This window comes from Heterocephalus glaber, unplaced genomic scaffold, assembly GCF_053883595.1.
Source record: "Heterocephalus glaber isolate CG9 unplaced genomic scaffold, H.glaber_assembly_v1.0 deba00000006, whole genome shotgun sequence".
NCBI lineage: Eukaryota > Metazoa > Chordata > Mammalia > Rodentia > Bathyergidae > Heterocephalus > Heterocephalus glaber.
The window spans coordinates 591,563-607,229 of NW_028258136.1; the positions used below are offsets into that span (position 1 = coordinate 591,563).

At 40.0% G+C, this 15,667-nt stretch overlaps 1 protein-coding gene across 1 annotated transcript in view; it reads right to left on the bottom strand.

Annotated features, from left to right (window-relative positions):
- Positions 1-2,999: 2,999 nt before the first annotated feature.
- Siae (sialic acid acetylesterase) overlaps positions 3,000-15,667 on the bottom strand; it is a 43,067-nt gene continuing 30,399 nt past the window's right edge. Inside the window, exons 8-10 of the mRNA XM_004874456.4 lie at positions 7,663-7,820; positions 6,335-6,530; positions 3,000-4,981 (exon numbers count right to left, since the gene is read on the bottom strand). Of these exons, the coding sequence (XP_004874513.1) occupies positions 4,763-4,981; positions 6,335-6,530; positions 7,663-7,820 (573 nt within the window). The 3' untranslated portion in view covers positions 3,000-4,762. The remainder of the gene's footprint in view (positions 4,982-6,334; positions 6,531-7,662; positions 7,821-15,667) is intronic.

Here is a 15,667-nt window from a genome sequence, read left to right on the forward strand (position 1 = left end):
AATCCCAGCTACTTGAGAGGCTGAGGCAGGAGGATACAAGTTCAAGGGCAGCCTAGACAATTTAGGGAGACCCTGTCTCAAACTAAAAAGTATTGGAGATATAACAGTATTACTGCTTAGCAAGCACAATCCTGAGTCCAATTCCCATTACTTTAAAAACAATTATTTCTCCAGTTCTAGAGGCTGGCAAGTCCTAATTCAAGGTGCCAGCAGAGTCAGTGTCTGGGGAGCACCAGTTCCTTAGTTCACACACCTCTGTCTTACTGTAACCTCACATGGTGGAAGTGGCAAAATAGCTTTTCTTTTCTAAGTACACTAATCCCACTAGAGCTTTTATGATTAATCACCTCACTTACACCCCACCTCCTAATGCCATCTTTGGAGGTTACTATTTAACACAAACATTGAAGCTATGGGAGACAGTAAGAGTCTGACAACCCTCTACTTTTGACTGTGATCCTAGCCCAAGGAATATGAAGTCCCCTAGCCCTTGCAACCTGGACTACTTCTTTGTTTTCTTTTCTTTTCTTTTCTTTTATCTCGGTACTGGGAACTCAGGATTTTGTTGTGTCTCCCAGGCAGGCACAACACCACTGAGCTACATCCCCGGCCCTTTGTTTTCATCTCAGTATCATCAAAAAAAAAAAAACAATGGGGCCAGGGATTTAGCTCAGTGGTGCCGCCACCTGCCTCGCAAGCACAAGGTCCCAAGTTCGATCCCCGGTACCAAAAAAAAAAAAAAAAAAACAATGGAATTAATATGAGAAAATGAAAAAAAGGAAACAAAGTCTTTGTAAATAGGGAGGGATAGAGAGGTTGAAGGGAGGGCAGGGGAAGGGGGAAAAAATAAGAACCAAGAGAGTATGTAAAGGTGCATATCTCCAATGATGAATGTCATTATGTTGTACACCTAAAATGTACCAATAAAAGGATATACAAAAAAAAAAATTCTCTGCTTATACCTAAGCTGGAAAATCCCGTTGAAGGTACACTGTTAATCTTTTTTTAGATTTTAAACCTCCTTGAATGAGATCAAAAAGTCTGACCCTTTCTACATCCCCTCAGCTCTTATTGGAGAGTGTGCTTTTTAGCTCATGTGTTGAAATCACGTATTAATATAAATTCAAATATACCATAGTTGGGGATTAGTTCCCATTCTCCATAAGAGACTCAGCTCTGACATTTCATTTTAGCTATATAACAACTCCACACCTAGCAACTAAATTCTTTGGACCCTGCTAAAAGCATTCCCTATCACTACTAACCCCACACTACCTTGTGAGATGCCTTAGCTCCCCATCTATCAGGTACCCAGGGCTGGGTGCAGTAGGGTGGGGGTGGGAGGTGGGAGAACCAAAGGACCAGAAGTAGAAGAATACGGAAGGAGTGTTAAGAATGAACTGTTTGGGGCCGGGGATTCAGCTCAGTGGTTTCCTCGCCTGCTGCGCAAGCCCGAGGACCTGAGTTCAATCCCTGGTACCAAAAAAAAAAAAGAAAAGAATGAACTGTTCATGTGCTATAATTCTTGACTGCCAAGTGAAAACACTACAAGTGGGATTAGCCTTTCATAGTGACCAGTAGAGGGAGAGATCAGAAGGTGTAATGTTTACAGCACACCTTGCTGGCCACTGCGGACTTATCACCAACTATTAAGTGGTATGAGTTTTATAATTCTTAGTCTTTTTTTAAGTTTGTATAACTTTTACAGTGCAAAAGAAATAGTATAAAGTTTGGGTAAGTAAGAGGATTACTCAAAGCTGTTGATGTTTCAGTGTTTTTCTTTTATCTTGTTTTTCTACATAAGTTGCTGGGGCACATTTACACTTGCCAAAAATGATAGATGCTTCCATTATCTTATAAGAAATGTTTTTCCATTCTCTTACAGCCTGAGTAAAACATTGTATTAAAAGCCTCATTTTAGAAAGACTTTTTAAAAATAAATTAGTACAAGTTACTAGAACTGTTTTTCAAACTACAAATCTCAACTCACTGGTTGTTCCTGAGCTTAAGAGAGTCAACACCCACATCTCTTAGTTAAATAAAACAATTAGAACATATTGGAATACATCACGTGGAGAAAGACTGTGTGATATCAAATGTTACTAAATTTCAAATGATCATGAATTCTTAAAAACTTGAAAAACACTGCCCAATAATTAGAATCTTTTCATATGTCAGATTATTAAAGATGTTCTAAAAGTAGCAAGATGGAGAAATAATATATTAATAGGAATGCGTATTGCCTACTTCTTTATTAGGATTAAGCTGGAGAGATTAAAATTTTAAATATATGTTGATTTTAACTTGTTATTCCATGTTAAGGACCCTAAGAAATAACTGAGCAAGTGACGTATGTTGCTTGCATGTAAAACTCATCTTAATATTAGTTTAACAGAGAAATTTGTAAAAAAAAAAAAACAGTATGTCCATTAATAATTAGTTGAACACAAAATGGGGCTTCTACAAACTATAACACTCTAAATCTATTTACATAAGAAAATTATTTTGATGCCGGGGATTTAACTCAGTGGTGCTGCTGCCTGCCTCAAAAGTGCAAGGTCCTGAGTTCAATCCCCAGTACTTTAAAAACATAAAATTATTTTGGTAGAATGTCAACAAACACATTACAAAACAATATACTATATGGTGTATTATGTAACCCAAATCAAGTGAATGTTCACCAAAATATTTTCTCTGAATGATGATTTTGGGCATGATTTTTACTTATACTTTTCTTTAATTTCTATTTTCTACAGTGATTAGTTCATTTTCAAGCAGTAAAAAGTTATTTCCATTTGGGGAAATATACACTGAATTCCCACAGTATATTTTAAATTATTCAGCCACTGAAAATAAATTCATTTACACAACTTGATGTGTATAGGTAAAATATATCTAATACCTAAACCAAATGTTTTGCACTGTGTGAACTAGGTTACTGGCTGTTTGTCTTAGTTACCTTCTTTGTTGCTGAGACAAAATACTCAACACCCACAACATAAAGGAGGAAAGATTTATTTCAGCTCACAGTTTGAGAGGTTTTAGTCCATAGTTGGCAGGCTGCAAAGCAGGGCAGCATAGCAAAAGGACATGACAGAGAAGAAACAGCTCATGACATGGCAGGCAGGAAGCAGAGAGATCAAGGGAGGAGGAAGGGGAGACCCTTCCAGGCCACATCCCCAGTGACCCTCCTCCTCAGACCAAGCTTCACTTCCCAAATCATATTTAACTATAAACTCATCACATTTAACTCATCACATTTAACAAATCACATTTAACTATAAACTCACTGGTATCACACCTCCATGATCCAACCACCTCCCCAAAACCCCACCTATGAGTGCATGAGGCTTTAGGGAGCCATCTAGAAATAAACTATAACAAGTAGTACAAGAACTTGGGCATAGAATTCTTGGCTACCTCCAGCTGCCTCCAAATTAGAACAGCCCATGGGTGTATGTTTAGTGGGAGGTAGGAGAGAGGTGGACAGGTAGATTTACTTTTCTTCAGGAATCTATTACTAGGTTCATGGTTCCCATGGGGTCAGCATAAAGAGAGGTTAACTACACTAGGTAAGCCTTGGAGGAGCCAAAGTTCCTTGCAGGGCACACAGTTGGTTTCCTGAATTTTTTACTAAATAAAAACACTGATAAAAGTTATTTCTGCTGTTTGGCATTACACCAGAACTCCTTGGAGTGATGTTTATTGCTTTAAGTCTCAGTGGTCATCAGCTATTTTTAATCAACTAGTATGATTCTTAATATGGGTAAAAGCCTTTCACATGTTTCATCTGCACTTTTTTATAAGCTTATCATGTAGCTTTACTTTCAGCCTTTTTTTCCTTCTGTGTGGATCATCTTGAAGTTTTTTTGCCTCGAAAGGGCCTAAAACTTACATTTAACTCTAATGACACTTTGCCTTAGTTACCTCTACTGTCATATTTTCCTAAACCTGTGATCCAACCCCACCATCCCTCAGTTACTGCCACCTGAGTGCCTTCTTGGGACTACTATCCTGGCCCTTTCTCTTTCATTCCTTACGACAGATTCTTACCCCCTCCCAATATGCTTGCATGGGTCTGGTGGTTTCTTTTAAACAGTCATTATTTAGACTGAAGGAATAGAATTGTTTTGGGTTTAAAGAAAATACAAATAAGTTTGTCTTTAATTATCTGAAAGACTCATGTAGTAAAATTTCATGAGAGATTTCAGTTCCATGTGAAGAAAAACTTGGAAAGTTTAGAATGGGAACTTGTTACGGGATTCAATAACCACTTGTCAAAGAATTTGCAAAGGACACGGGAAGCACTAGTCAGCCTCTATGGCCTTTAAAACCTGCTAACCCTGACATTCCATAATTCTGGAGGAAAAGGGCCAAAAGTGACACCTCATTCTCAATAATAGGGTAGGGTATGATATCTTTTTTTTTTTTTTTTTTTGGTACCGGGGATTGAACTCGAGTCCTTGCGCTTGCACAGCAGGCGACGAAACCACTGAGCTAAATCCCCGGCCCAGGGTATGATATCTTGATCCAATTTGGCTGTAGTTCAGAATTAGTCCAGTGTCAAGGCTTAGACTAAAAAGGGGACAAAGGCAAGTATTTCAGGTTGCCTGCCAGCCCCAGTTATCTCAGAATATATAGCCAAGTGCTAGCTGGCAGCTGTTCAGTGAGGCGTTCTATAAATTTCCTTTAAAAGCAACAGTTGTCATCATTTAATCTAAGATCTGACCATACTGGAGCTGTCATTTGGCAGTCCAGGAGCCTAGTCTGTAATGAAAGCAGTGAAAGGAGGAGCTGGGAGGCCACTGCTGGGGTGGTAGAGGGGACACTGTTTATATTCACAAGGCCATGTGCTCCAGCCATAGCGAACAGCAGCCACAGTCCCAAGACAAGAATTGATACTCAAGGTCAGGATCTGGGTGGAGAAAGTGTTCATGGGAGCTGGAAGCCACTTGCATTGATGGTCACTGCAACATGAGATCTAATAAGAGAGTCAAAATACAAGTGGTAAGGTCAGTTAGGGTATTCCAAGAAACTGGAACTGCACTTTCAGACAAACTAGAAAGGAGGGAAGGAGTCACTTTTGACCAGAGACCCATTTCCTACAATAACCAGAACCTAATCCAGGTTGGGCCTGGTTGAAAAGGGCACAAGTCAGTAATGTATGTTCACGTAGGCTGGGCAGCTCGTGCTTAGAGTGCACGAGGCTCTGGCTTTGATCTCCAGTACCAAAATAAATGTTAAATAAAACATTAACTTAGGAAGACAAGGAAGCACAGTCATATAAAGCACTTAGGGAGGCTCCCCTGGACAGGCTTCAGTGGTCCCTCCACGAGATGGCAAAGCAGGCAGTAATGTAAGTGACCCCAGCAGCCCAGCTGCTGCCACTGCTCCCTGGTGCTCCCAGAAGAGCGGTGGATACTGCACCTCCGCAGTCAGAAGGCAATTCAGAAAAGGGAACACATTGTCCAGGACCCAAAGGTTAAATTCTCTCCTGACTACAACTATGACTGTGGCACTAGATGATGGGCAGATGGCCAGCAACTGAAAGAACTCAGAATGCCCAGGCTTGTTGGGAATCTAAATTCACCTAAAAATGAGCCTAGAAAGAAACTAAGTAGGACAAACACTGACCAGGAAGCTGAGGCAGGTGGATACTGTATACTCAGGATTCCAAAGAAGCTGAAACACCCTAAACTTCTGGGTGAAGTTTGTGTTTAATATTCTCTCTTCTCTGATGCCCTCTTTCCATACCTTCTCCGAGCCTAATGGCCTTAAGATTCCCAAAGACACTCACTTAGACGTTCCATCCAGAGATACTTCCACCACCCACCCTCAACTATGTAAGATTCCTAAATAATTATCTCGGCTAGGTATTAGAAGAAAGTAGTTGCATTACATTAACTCACACTAAGTTACAAATCACCAAGCTTAAGCTTTTCAAAGGAGACAAAACTCAAAAAATGTCAGAATTTAGAACAGTGTAACAAAAAAAAAATTCACCCAAGGATGAGTGGAATATTCTGGAGGAATGATCTTTCAATAGATAACTACAAATAAGGCTGCAGGCCCTTCCCTGAGTAAAGATGGTTACTCTGGGAGGGAGACTACAAAAGGAGTATCATTTAGTAGAGATTTGTTCTCCTTCCTTAATTGTCCTGCCTATCAAAATTGCCTCTAAGCTAATGAATAGCTGCTTCCTTATCCCTCCAAGATTAAACTCGACTCAGCCCCCATCCAACCCAGATCTGCCTCATGATCATAGTATAATGAGAAAGAATAACATTGGAACAGAGGGATCCTGACTCTAAGCATGGGATGAGCCCCTCCTCACCTCAAATATCTTCTTGTCCTGCCTCTGCACCTGGATTTTCTGGTAATACGTAACATTGAGCAGACCCTTGTGAGCTAAGAGTTCTATCTTCTCAGGCAGTGGTCCTTGAAAGATCAAATTCTTCTCACCATAAGCCACAGCACGGGCTCCCAAATGCAGCCGATAAGCTACAGTCTGTTTATCCCTGGGATGGATGCTACAGGGATGAAGAACAACAAAGAACTTTGAGTTTGAGCTTAACAATAAGCATATTTTTTAAAAGATTATACAAAGCAACCTTTAAGAATATAAGAATAGGGGGCCGGGGATTTAGCTCAGTGGTTTCACCGCCTGCTGCGCAAGCGTAAGGACCCGAGTTGGATCCCCAGTACCAAAAAAAAAAAAAAGAATATAAAAATAAAGTTGCCTGAATTCCATGCTCACTGAAAAGTCACCTCAAGAGAAATGGTGAGTGGTAAACATAGGCGGGGCTCTGGACCTTTATGGATTTGGAAACTTTGAAGCCATCAATGGATTAGAAGGAAAGAATAAAGACAGGGTGAGAGCAAATCCATTGGAGCTAACCTAGGAGAGCAAACATGTATGACCATTCCAAACCACTAAAAGCCATGTGTTCCATCTAAATCAGCTATTTTTCATTTGGTCCCTACTAGCTTTTATTTGTTCATTCAATAAATAATCAAGTTCCTAATATAGGCTAGACTTTGTGTATCGGGCTCCATTTCATATTTGAAATCCCCTTGTATCCTACAGATAGTATATGGCACTCATTGGAGCTGTTCCCAAAGATTCCATCCTGCTCTGAGCCCATGCTAGAATCCCATGGCCTACTCTCACTGGAGTGACCATGGCCATATAATGATGTTTGGCTGATGCAGTATGGACTTAGACTGCCTCCAGATGGAAGAACTTAATTGCCAGTATGAGACTAGAAGGTGACTGTGGAAAAACAGATCAAGTTAGTCTCCGTTTGTAAATGACTTTAACCAAAGTTTCTGTTGACTTCCTTTGGTCAGTGTGAGCATCAAATAAATTTTGTTGCATCAAAGCACTGAGATGTTGAAGGTTTGTTGTTGTTGTTGTTGTTGTTGTTGTCATTGTTACTGAAGCACATTCCAGCAGAGATGACTGATAATATAGTGCACCTAAGCTCCAATCTATAGCCTAACCAGCGGTGGCAAATCTATGGCACATGTGCCCAGCAGGCTGTTTGTTATCACTGAAAGCTCTAAAAGGTTCGCAATCACTGGAATCTATCCCCTCACAAGTGAATATCAGAGTAAAGGGCTACAGGCAAATAACATACCCTGGTCAGGCAAAGCCCATACCTGCCAAAAGGCGAGTCCCTGTCACAGAGATCCATAGCTACAGCCATGAAAGTATTAGGCATCTTTGGGTTAGGTACGAAGCCAAAATCTGCTGTTTGATGCCAACGGATCTGAGGAAATCCATCATCTGTGCTGTCTGTAGACAAATCTGAAGATAACTACAAAGTAAAGAAATGATTACTTTTCTTGCATCAGCAGAATCTTGTGCTGGAGTCCTTCTCACTAGCACTCTCTGCTTGTGCTTCATTTATTTATCCAAATGCTCATTCAAAAAGTGTTCAGTAGCATCTGATTATTGTGGCATTGTCTTTCCAGAGACAGATGCAACCATCCCTCCTATCTCATAGGCCCCTTTGCAGTGCAACTTGCCATACTTCTCATCAAGAGTCTGATGTATTTCTCCCCTCACTGAATCTGGGCCAGCCCTGTGATTTCCTCTCACCAACAGATTGCAGAAGAAATCCTGTACAGCTTCTGAGTCTGCTTCTAGAGGCCTTGGTTTTATTCTCTTGGAACCCTGTGGTGGCTGTAGGAGAAAAAAGTCCAGCTGTTCTGATAGATTATACAGAGACAGGGGCCTTGGAAAAGATCATAAAGAGAGGGAGGTTCCAGTGTTCTGGCAGTCCAGCTGATGAGGCTGGTCCTGTGAATTCTACATGAGTGAACCCAGCTAACATCACATAAGGCAGAGATGAGCCATCCGAGATGAGCCTTGGCTGGCTAGCCCATGGAACCAGAAGTGAATAAAATGGATGATATTTTAAGCTATTACAATTTTTTTTTAATTTGGGCTAGCTTGCTACAAAGTAATAGGTAACTGATACATCTATATACAACACAGGGCTGGTGAATACAAGGAAATAGAGAAGAATCTGCCCTTGAGTGTGTAATAAATTACACCAAAGACCCTACTTCTTCATTCCTTCCTATACACCCTCTTGTCATGTAGCCTTACATTTCCTCCCATTGAGAGGAAGCCTGTACTACCTACTCCTTGATTCTGAGCTCAGCCATGTAGTTTTCTTCCACCAGTAGATCCAGTACATGGAGTAGAAGTCATAGTGTGCCAATTCCTAGCCTAGCCTGGTTGCACTTCCTCTTGGACTTCTGTCATCACCATGAGAAGGACATGGCTGTGCTAGCCTGCTGCTCTCTAGAGAAAGATGAGAGCTGTCCATCTAATCTCCCATAGTCAGCTGAAGCAGAGGCCTCAGCTGAGCCACAGGATCCGAAAGAGTCCAGAAGAGCTTAGCCAAGGTCACCCAACCCCAGCTCCCCAGACATGTGAGCTACAATAATAAAGATTATTCAGTGTCATGGAGTTGCAGGTGATTTGTTACAAAGCAGTACCTAGCTGGTACAAGTACTTAATAGCTTTTCTGAGGGAGACAGACCTGAACATAAGAAATTTTAAAAAGCTGGTGGCCAGGGATTTAGCTCAGTGGTTTCACCGCCTGCTTCACAAGCACAAGGACTGGAGTTCAATCCCTGGTACAAAAAAAAAAAAAAAAAAACCCGGGCATGGTGGCGCACACTGTAATCCCAGCACTCAGGAGGCTGAGGCAGGAAGATCACTGCAAGATCGAGGCCAGCCTGGGCAACATAGTTCAAGGCCAGCCTGAGCTACACAGTGAGACCCTATCTCAAAAAAAAAAAAAAAAAAATAACATAAATATTAATACACAATAATATAATATAGTATGGGTTAAATGCTAAATTGGTGGCAGAGCAATTCAAGTATACATTTTGAATAGACAAAAATTATGACAATAGAAAAACATGGCCTCAATCTATTTGAAAAGGCCAGGGCCAAGTGGGGCCGGCTGCAGGCTGACCGGGACCTGCTTGCTCCGGCTTGCTCCACCAGCTTACCACCATCCACCAGGACAGGGTGAGGAGGAGCCCCACCCCCACCCCCGGGCAGGCCTACCAGCTGACAGCTGGGCCACATGGGCACCTCCAACAATACCCTCCCCCAGCCTCTAGCCTTTTGGCTGTGCAGCTACTTGGTTACACACTGCAGAGGCACAGGGGGACAAAAGCCATTGTCCTGAGCTCCAGAAGTGAACAACAGAGAAAGTCCCTGTCTCAGGCTCCCTGGTGAAAACAAGCCCACTGGAAAAGTGAAGGGAATCTCTGCAATAAAGGCACACCAGACCACTGTGATTGGTAAGTTGGAGGGATCATCAGCTCCCATCAGAAACTGGACTTTCTTCAGGGGAAAAGCAGCTGAAACCTGCAGTAGAAACTTGCAGAGTGAAACCCTGCAGGAGGACAGGGAGCTCAACTTGGGACTTGAAACCAGAAATCTGCCTGACTCTCACGGGTCTAGGACTAGCTTACTGAGACTCATTGACTTATAACTACACACTGCTGACCACGTTGTCTATTGTGACAGCAGAGACACACTGTGAAGGAGGCCCTTTATTTTTTAAAGGTGATAGATTAATAACTACCATAAATTGTCATTCTTTAAGAGGTACTTGATGCTATGGTGTTGCTGATTGTATGACTTAGGCTAAGGTGTCGTGATTGATCTAAACAGTTTTCCTTCCTGGTATAATGAAAATGAGATAGCCTCAGAGTCATTAGAGACTCAAAACCTAAAGACTAGCTATATCTGGAAGACACCTCTGAGAAGCAATCATTCTATAAGGGTTTTAAATAGATCAACAAAGACACGATAAACAACTTCATAATATCAACCCAGGAACTAAACCAGGGACAGTACCAAAAACAAAAATGAGAAGGCATTTAAGCAAGTCACAAACCCAGACTTCCACCTCCCAAAAGGCAATTTCTGGGGGAAATGAGGTGCAAAAGTCTGATAAGCAATCACCTGGACACCCTGAACTGATACCACAGGAAGTAACAAAACAGATGAATAAGGCCGTAGAAAAATTCAAACCAGAAATAACCTCTCAGATGTCTACAGAGATGGTGAGCAGAGTGAAAGACATGATTAGAAGCTCTCGAACAGAAACAGACTTAAAAAAATAGATGAGCTCAGAAACATGTTGGAAGCCAGGAATGCCCAGCACAAGAAAGAAATGGAAACCATGATCACCCAACATAAGAAAGAAATGGAATCCATGAAACAGATTCAAACAGATATTCAAGAGATTAAAAACTCCACTGAAAGCATGCAGAGCAGATTAAGAGAATCTGAAGATAGAATATCAGATATAGAAGACAGGATTGCGGTGAAGGACCATGAAAACAGAGATTTCTTAAAAATAGTAAGGGACCATGAGAAATCAATTCAACAGCTGCTAGATGATGCAAAGAAGAATAACATAAGACTGATAGGAGTCCATGAAAAAACAGGAGAAAGTACAATTGACATTAAAAAAAACTGTTCACAGAAGTAATAGTAGAAAACTTCCCAGACAGGGAGGGAATTGGACATACAGATAAGCAAGGCATACAGAACTCCACCCAGCCATGATCAAAAAAAATCTACACCTAGACATATAATAGTCAAGATCCCAGAAACCCAACAGAAGAACAAAATCCTACAGGCAGTTAGAGAAAAGAAACAAATCACCTATAAAGGAAAGCCCATCAGAATAACAGCACACTTCTCAACACAAACCCTCAAGTCAAGGAGAGAGCCTGTAGTGAAGTATTTCAAGCCCTAAAAGAAAATAACTTACAACCTAGACTGTTGTATCCTGCAAAATTATCTTTCAAAATCGATGGGGAAATTAGATACTTCCATGACAAAGAACACCTGAGAAATTTCATGAACACCAAACCAGCACTCCAAACATTTCTAAGCAATATCATAGAAAAAGGCAGCAAAGGTCACAACTCCATGAGGCTCAACAGAGGGAAGCCACCAGACAAGGTAAGAAACTAAAGGGAAAGGGGGAAAAAGAAATAAGAGCCAACAATAGTAAAACATCATGACAAGGATGAGTCAATATCTCTCAATTGTAACTATCAATGTTAATGGCCTCAATTCACCAATCAAAAGAAGTCGACTGACAGAATGGATTAAGAAACAAAATTGAGCAATATGCTGTATACAAGAAAGACACCTAACTCAAAAAGAAATTCACAGACTGAGAGTAAAAGGATGGAAAACAGCTCTCGACGCGACAGGAACCCAGAAAAAAGCAGGGGTAGCAATCTTATTTGCAGACAAAGTAGATTTCAAACCAAAACTATTTAAGAGAGACAAAGATGGTCATTACATCCTTGTGAAGGGAACAATCCAAGAGGAAGAGATGACAATCCTAAATATATATGCACCAAATACAAATGCCCCTAACTGTACAAAACAAATATTAATGGACATGAAAAACCAAATAAGCACTAATATAGTTGTTGTGGGGGACCTCAATACCCCATTATCACAAACAGCCAGATCATCTAGACAAAAAATTAACAAGGAAATTCTAGAACTGAACCAAGCTATTGAAAAAATGGACTTAATAGATATTTACAGAGTGTTCCACCCCACAAAATCAGAATACACATGCTTTTCAGCTGCACACAGGTCATTTTCGAAAATAGACCACATGCTATCTCATAGGACAGGTCTAAGTAAATGTAAAAGAATTGAAATTATCCCCTGCATATTATCAGACCATAGTGCAATAAAATTGGAGATCAATAACATGAGAAACTGCAAAACTCCCACAAACACCTGGAAATTGAATAACACCCTCCTGAACAGCCAATGGGTCACAGAGGAAATTAAAGAAGAAATTAGACAGTTTCTACAAGTAAATGATGATGCCAGTACAACATTTAGGAATCTATGGGACACAATGAAAGCAGTTCTATACGCAAAATTCATAGCAGTGAATGCCCATATTAGGAAAACAGAGAGAACTCAGATAAATAACCTAATGCAGAACCTCAAACTCCTAGAAAAAGAAGAGAATAACAAACCCAAAGCCCACACAAGAGAAGAAATTATAAAGATCAGAGCAGAAATCAATGCAATGGAGACTAAGAGAATGATACAAAAAATTAATGAATCAAAGAGTTGGTTTTTTGAAAGAATAAATAAAATCGATAAACCTTTAGCCAACCTTATCAAAAAAAGGAAAGAAAAGACTCAAATCCATGCAATTAAGAACGAAAAAGGTGAACTCACAACAGAACCAGCAGAAATCCAGAGGATCATCAATACCTACTTTGAGAACCTGTACTCTAATAAAATGGAAAACACAGAAGAAATGGACAGATTCCTAGATACATATGAATTGCCAAAGTTAAGTGAAAAAGATAAAGAAATTCTAAACACCTCAATTACAATGAGTGAAATTGAAAATGTAATAAAAAATTTACCAACAAAGAAAAGCCCAGGTCCTGATGGCTTCACTGCTGAATTCTACAAGACATTTAAACAAGAACTATCACCATTACTCTTTAAACTCATCAAGGAAATTGAAAGGGAAGCAAGGCTTCCAAACTCATTCCTGGAAGCAAGTGTGACTTTGATTCCAAAACCAGGGAAAGACCCAACCCAAAAAGAGAACTACAAGCCAATCTTCCTAATGAACATAGATGCAAAAATCCTCAACAAGATACTGGCAAACAGAATACGGAGAGTCATCAAGAAGATCATACAACCTGACCAAGTCGGATTTATCCCAGGGATGCAAGGATGGTTCAACATATGTAAATCAATAAATGTAATCACTACATTAACAGAGTCAAGGACAAAAACCATATGATCATCTCAATAGATGCAGAAAAGGCATTTCACAAAATCCAACACCCATTCATGATAAAAACGCAACAGAAAATTGGAATGGCAGGTCTTTATCTCAACCTGATTAAGGCTATCTATGAAAAACCAACAGCCAACATCATACTAAATGGTCAAAAACTGAAAACTTTCATGCTAAAATCAGGAACAAGACAAGGATGCCCACTATCACCACTCCTGTTCAACATAGTTCTGGAAACATTAGCCACAGCAATTAGAAAAGAGAAAGAAATAAAAGGAATAAAGATAGGAAAGGAAGAAGTTAAACTGTCATTATTTGCTAATGATATGATACTTTACAAAGAAGACCCAAAAAACTCTACCAAAAGACTTCTAGACTTAATTGACAGATTCAGTAGAGTAGCTGGATATAAGGTCAACACTCAAAAACCAATAGCCTTCTTATACACAAATAGCAGGCTCATTGAGAGAGAAATTAGGGAGATAATTCCTTTTACAATAGCATCCAAAAAAATCAAATATCTAGGAATCAATCTAACAAAGGAAGCAAAAGACCTCTACACTGAAAACTACAGCACCCTGAAAAAGGAGATCGAGGAAGGTATAAGAAAATGGAAAGACATCCCTTGTTCCTGGGTAGGAAGAATCAGTATAGTGAAAATGGCCACACTTCCAAAATTGCTATATAGATTTAATGCAATGCCAATTGAAATTCCAATAATATACTTCACAGAGCTAGAGAAAACAATCCAAAAATTCATTTGGAACCATAAGAGACCTAGAATAGCAAAAGCAATTCTGGGCAACAGGGACATGGCTGGGAGTATCACAATGCCCAACTTGAAGCTATACTACAAAGCTACTGTGATAAAAACAGCATGGTACTGGCAAAGAAACAGACCCAGGGATCAGTGGAATAGATTAGAAGATGCAGAAATAACTTCAGACATACTCAGCCACCTCATCTTTGACAAAGGAGCCAACCACCCTTATTGGGAGGAAAGATAAACTATTTAATAAATGGTGTTGGAACAACTGGATTTCAACCTGTCAGAGATTAAAACTAGACCCATATCTATCACCATGCACTAAACTAAGATCTAAGTGGATTAAAGATCTAAATATTAAGACAGAAACACTAAACTTGCTGGAAGGTAAGTTAGGTAGAAGTCTTGAAGATATTGGCATAGGAAAAGACTTTATGAGTAGCACAGGAACTAGCAGAAAGAATCAACAACTGGGATTTCATCTTATTAAGAAGCTTCTGCACTGCAAGAGAAACCACCAACAGAGCTAACAGCCAACCTACAATGTGGGGAAAAAATTTTAGCAGCTGTAACTCAGACAAAGGGCTACTATCTAGAATATATAAAGAATTGAAAAAAATCAGACCCCCCCAAATTCAAAGACCCAATTCAAAAATAGGCATCTGAAATGAACTGACATTTCTCAGACAAAGAAGTAAAAGCAGCAAATAAACATATGAAAAAATGTTCAACATCACTGGTCATTCGAGAGATGCAAATGAAAACAACACTGAGATTTCACCTCACCCCAGAAAGAGTGGCTGCTATCAAGCAATCAACAATTAACAAATGCTCGCGGGGGTGTGGAGACAAAGGAACCCGTCTCCATTGTTGGTGGGAGTGCAGACTGGTGCAACCACTGTGGAAATCAGTATGGAGATACCTCAAAGAACTAGGGCTGGAGGTCCTATTTGATCCAGCTATTTCCCTGCTCGGTATTTTCCCAAAAGAATTAAAAGAATCATACCACAGTGATATATGTGTACCCATGTTTATTGCAGCACAGTTTGTAATAGCTAAAGCTTGGAAGCAGCCCAAGTGCCCATCAACTGGAAACTGAATAAAGAAGATGTGGTTTTTTTATAAAATGGAGTACTACTCAGCCATAAAGAATGAGAAATTAGAGTCATTTATAGCTAAATGGATGCATATTGAGGCCATACTCTTAAGGGAAATAAATAAGACACACATGTGTAAATACCAAATAGTTTCTCCAGTGAGAAACTGATAGTGTAAATAAGGACTAAAAGGATTAATAACTAATAATTGATACTTTGAAAGAGGAAAAGGTCCAAAGGGGTAGGGGTGGTGGGAGGAGATGGGGAAAGGAAAGAAGGGAAAGGAAAAATTATGAGAAAAGAAAAAAACATGGAAACAAAGTCTATGTAAATAGGGAAGGGTGGAGGGGTGAAGGGCACACAGGTAATGGGGAAAAAATAAGAACCAAGATACATCATGTACAGGTACAAGCACCCAAAGATAAATGTAAATGTATTGTATACCTAAAATG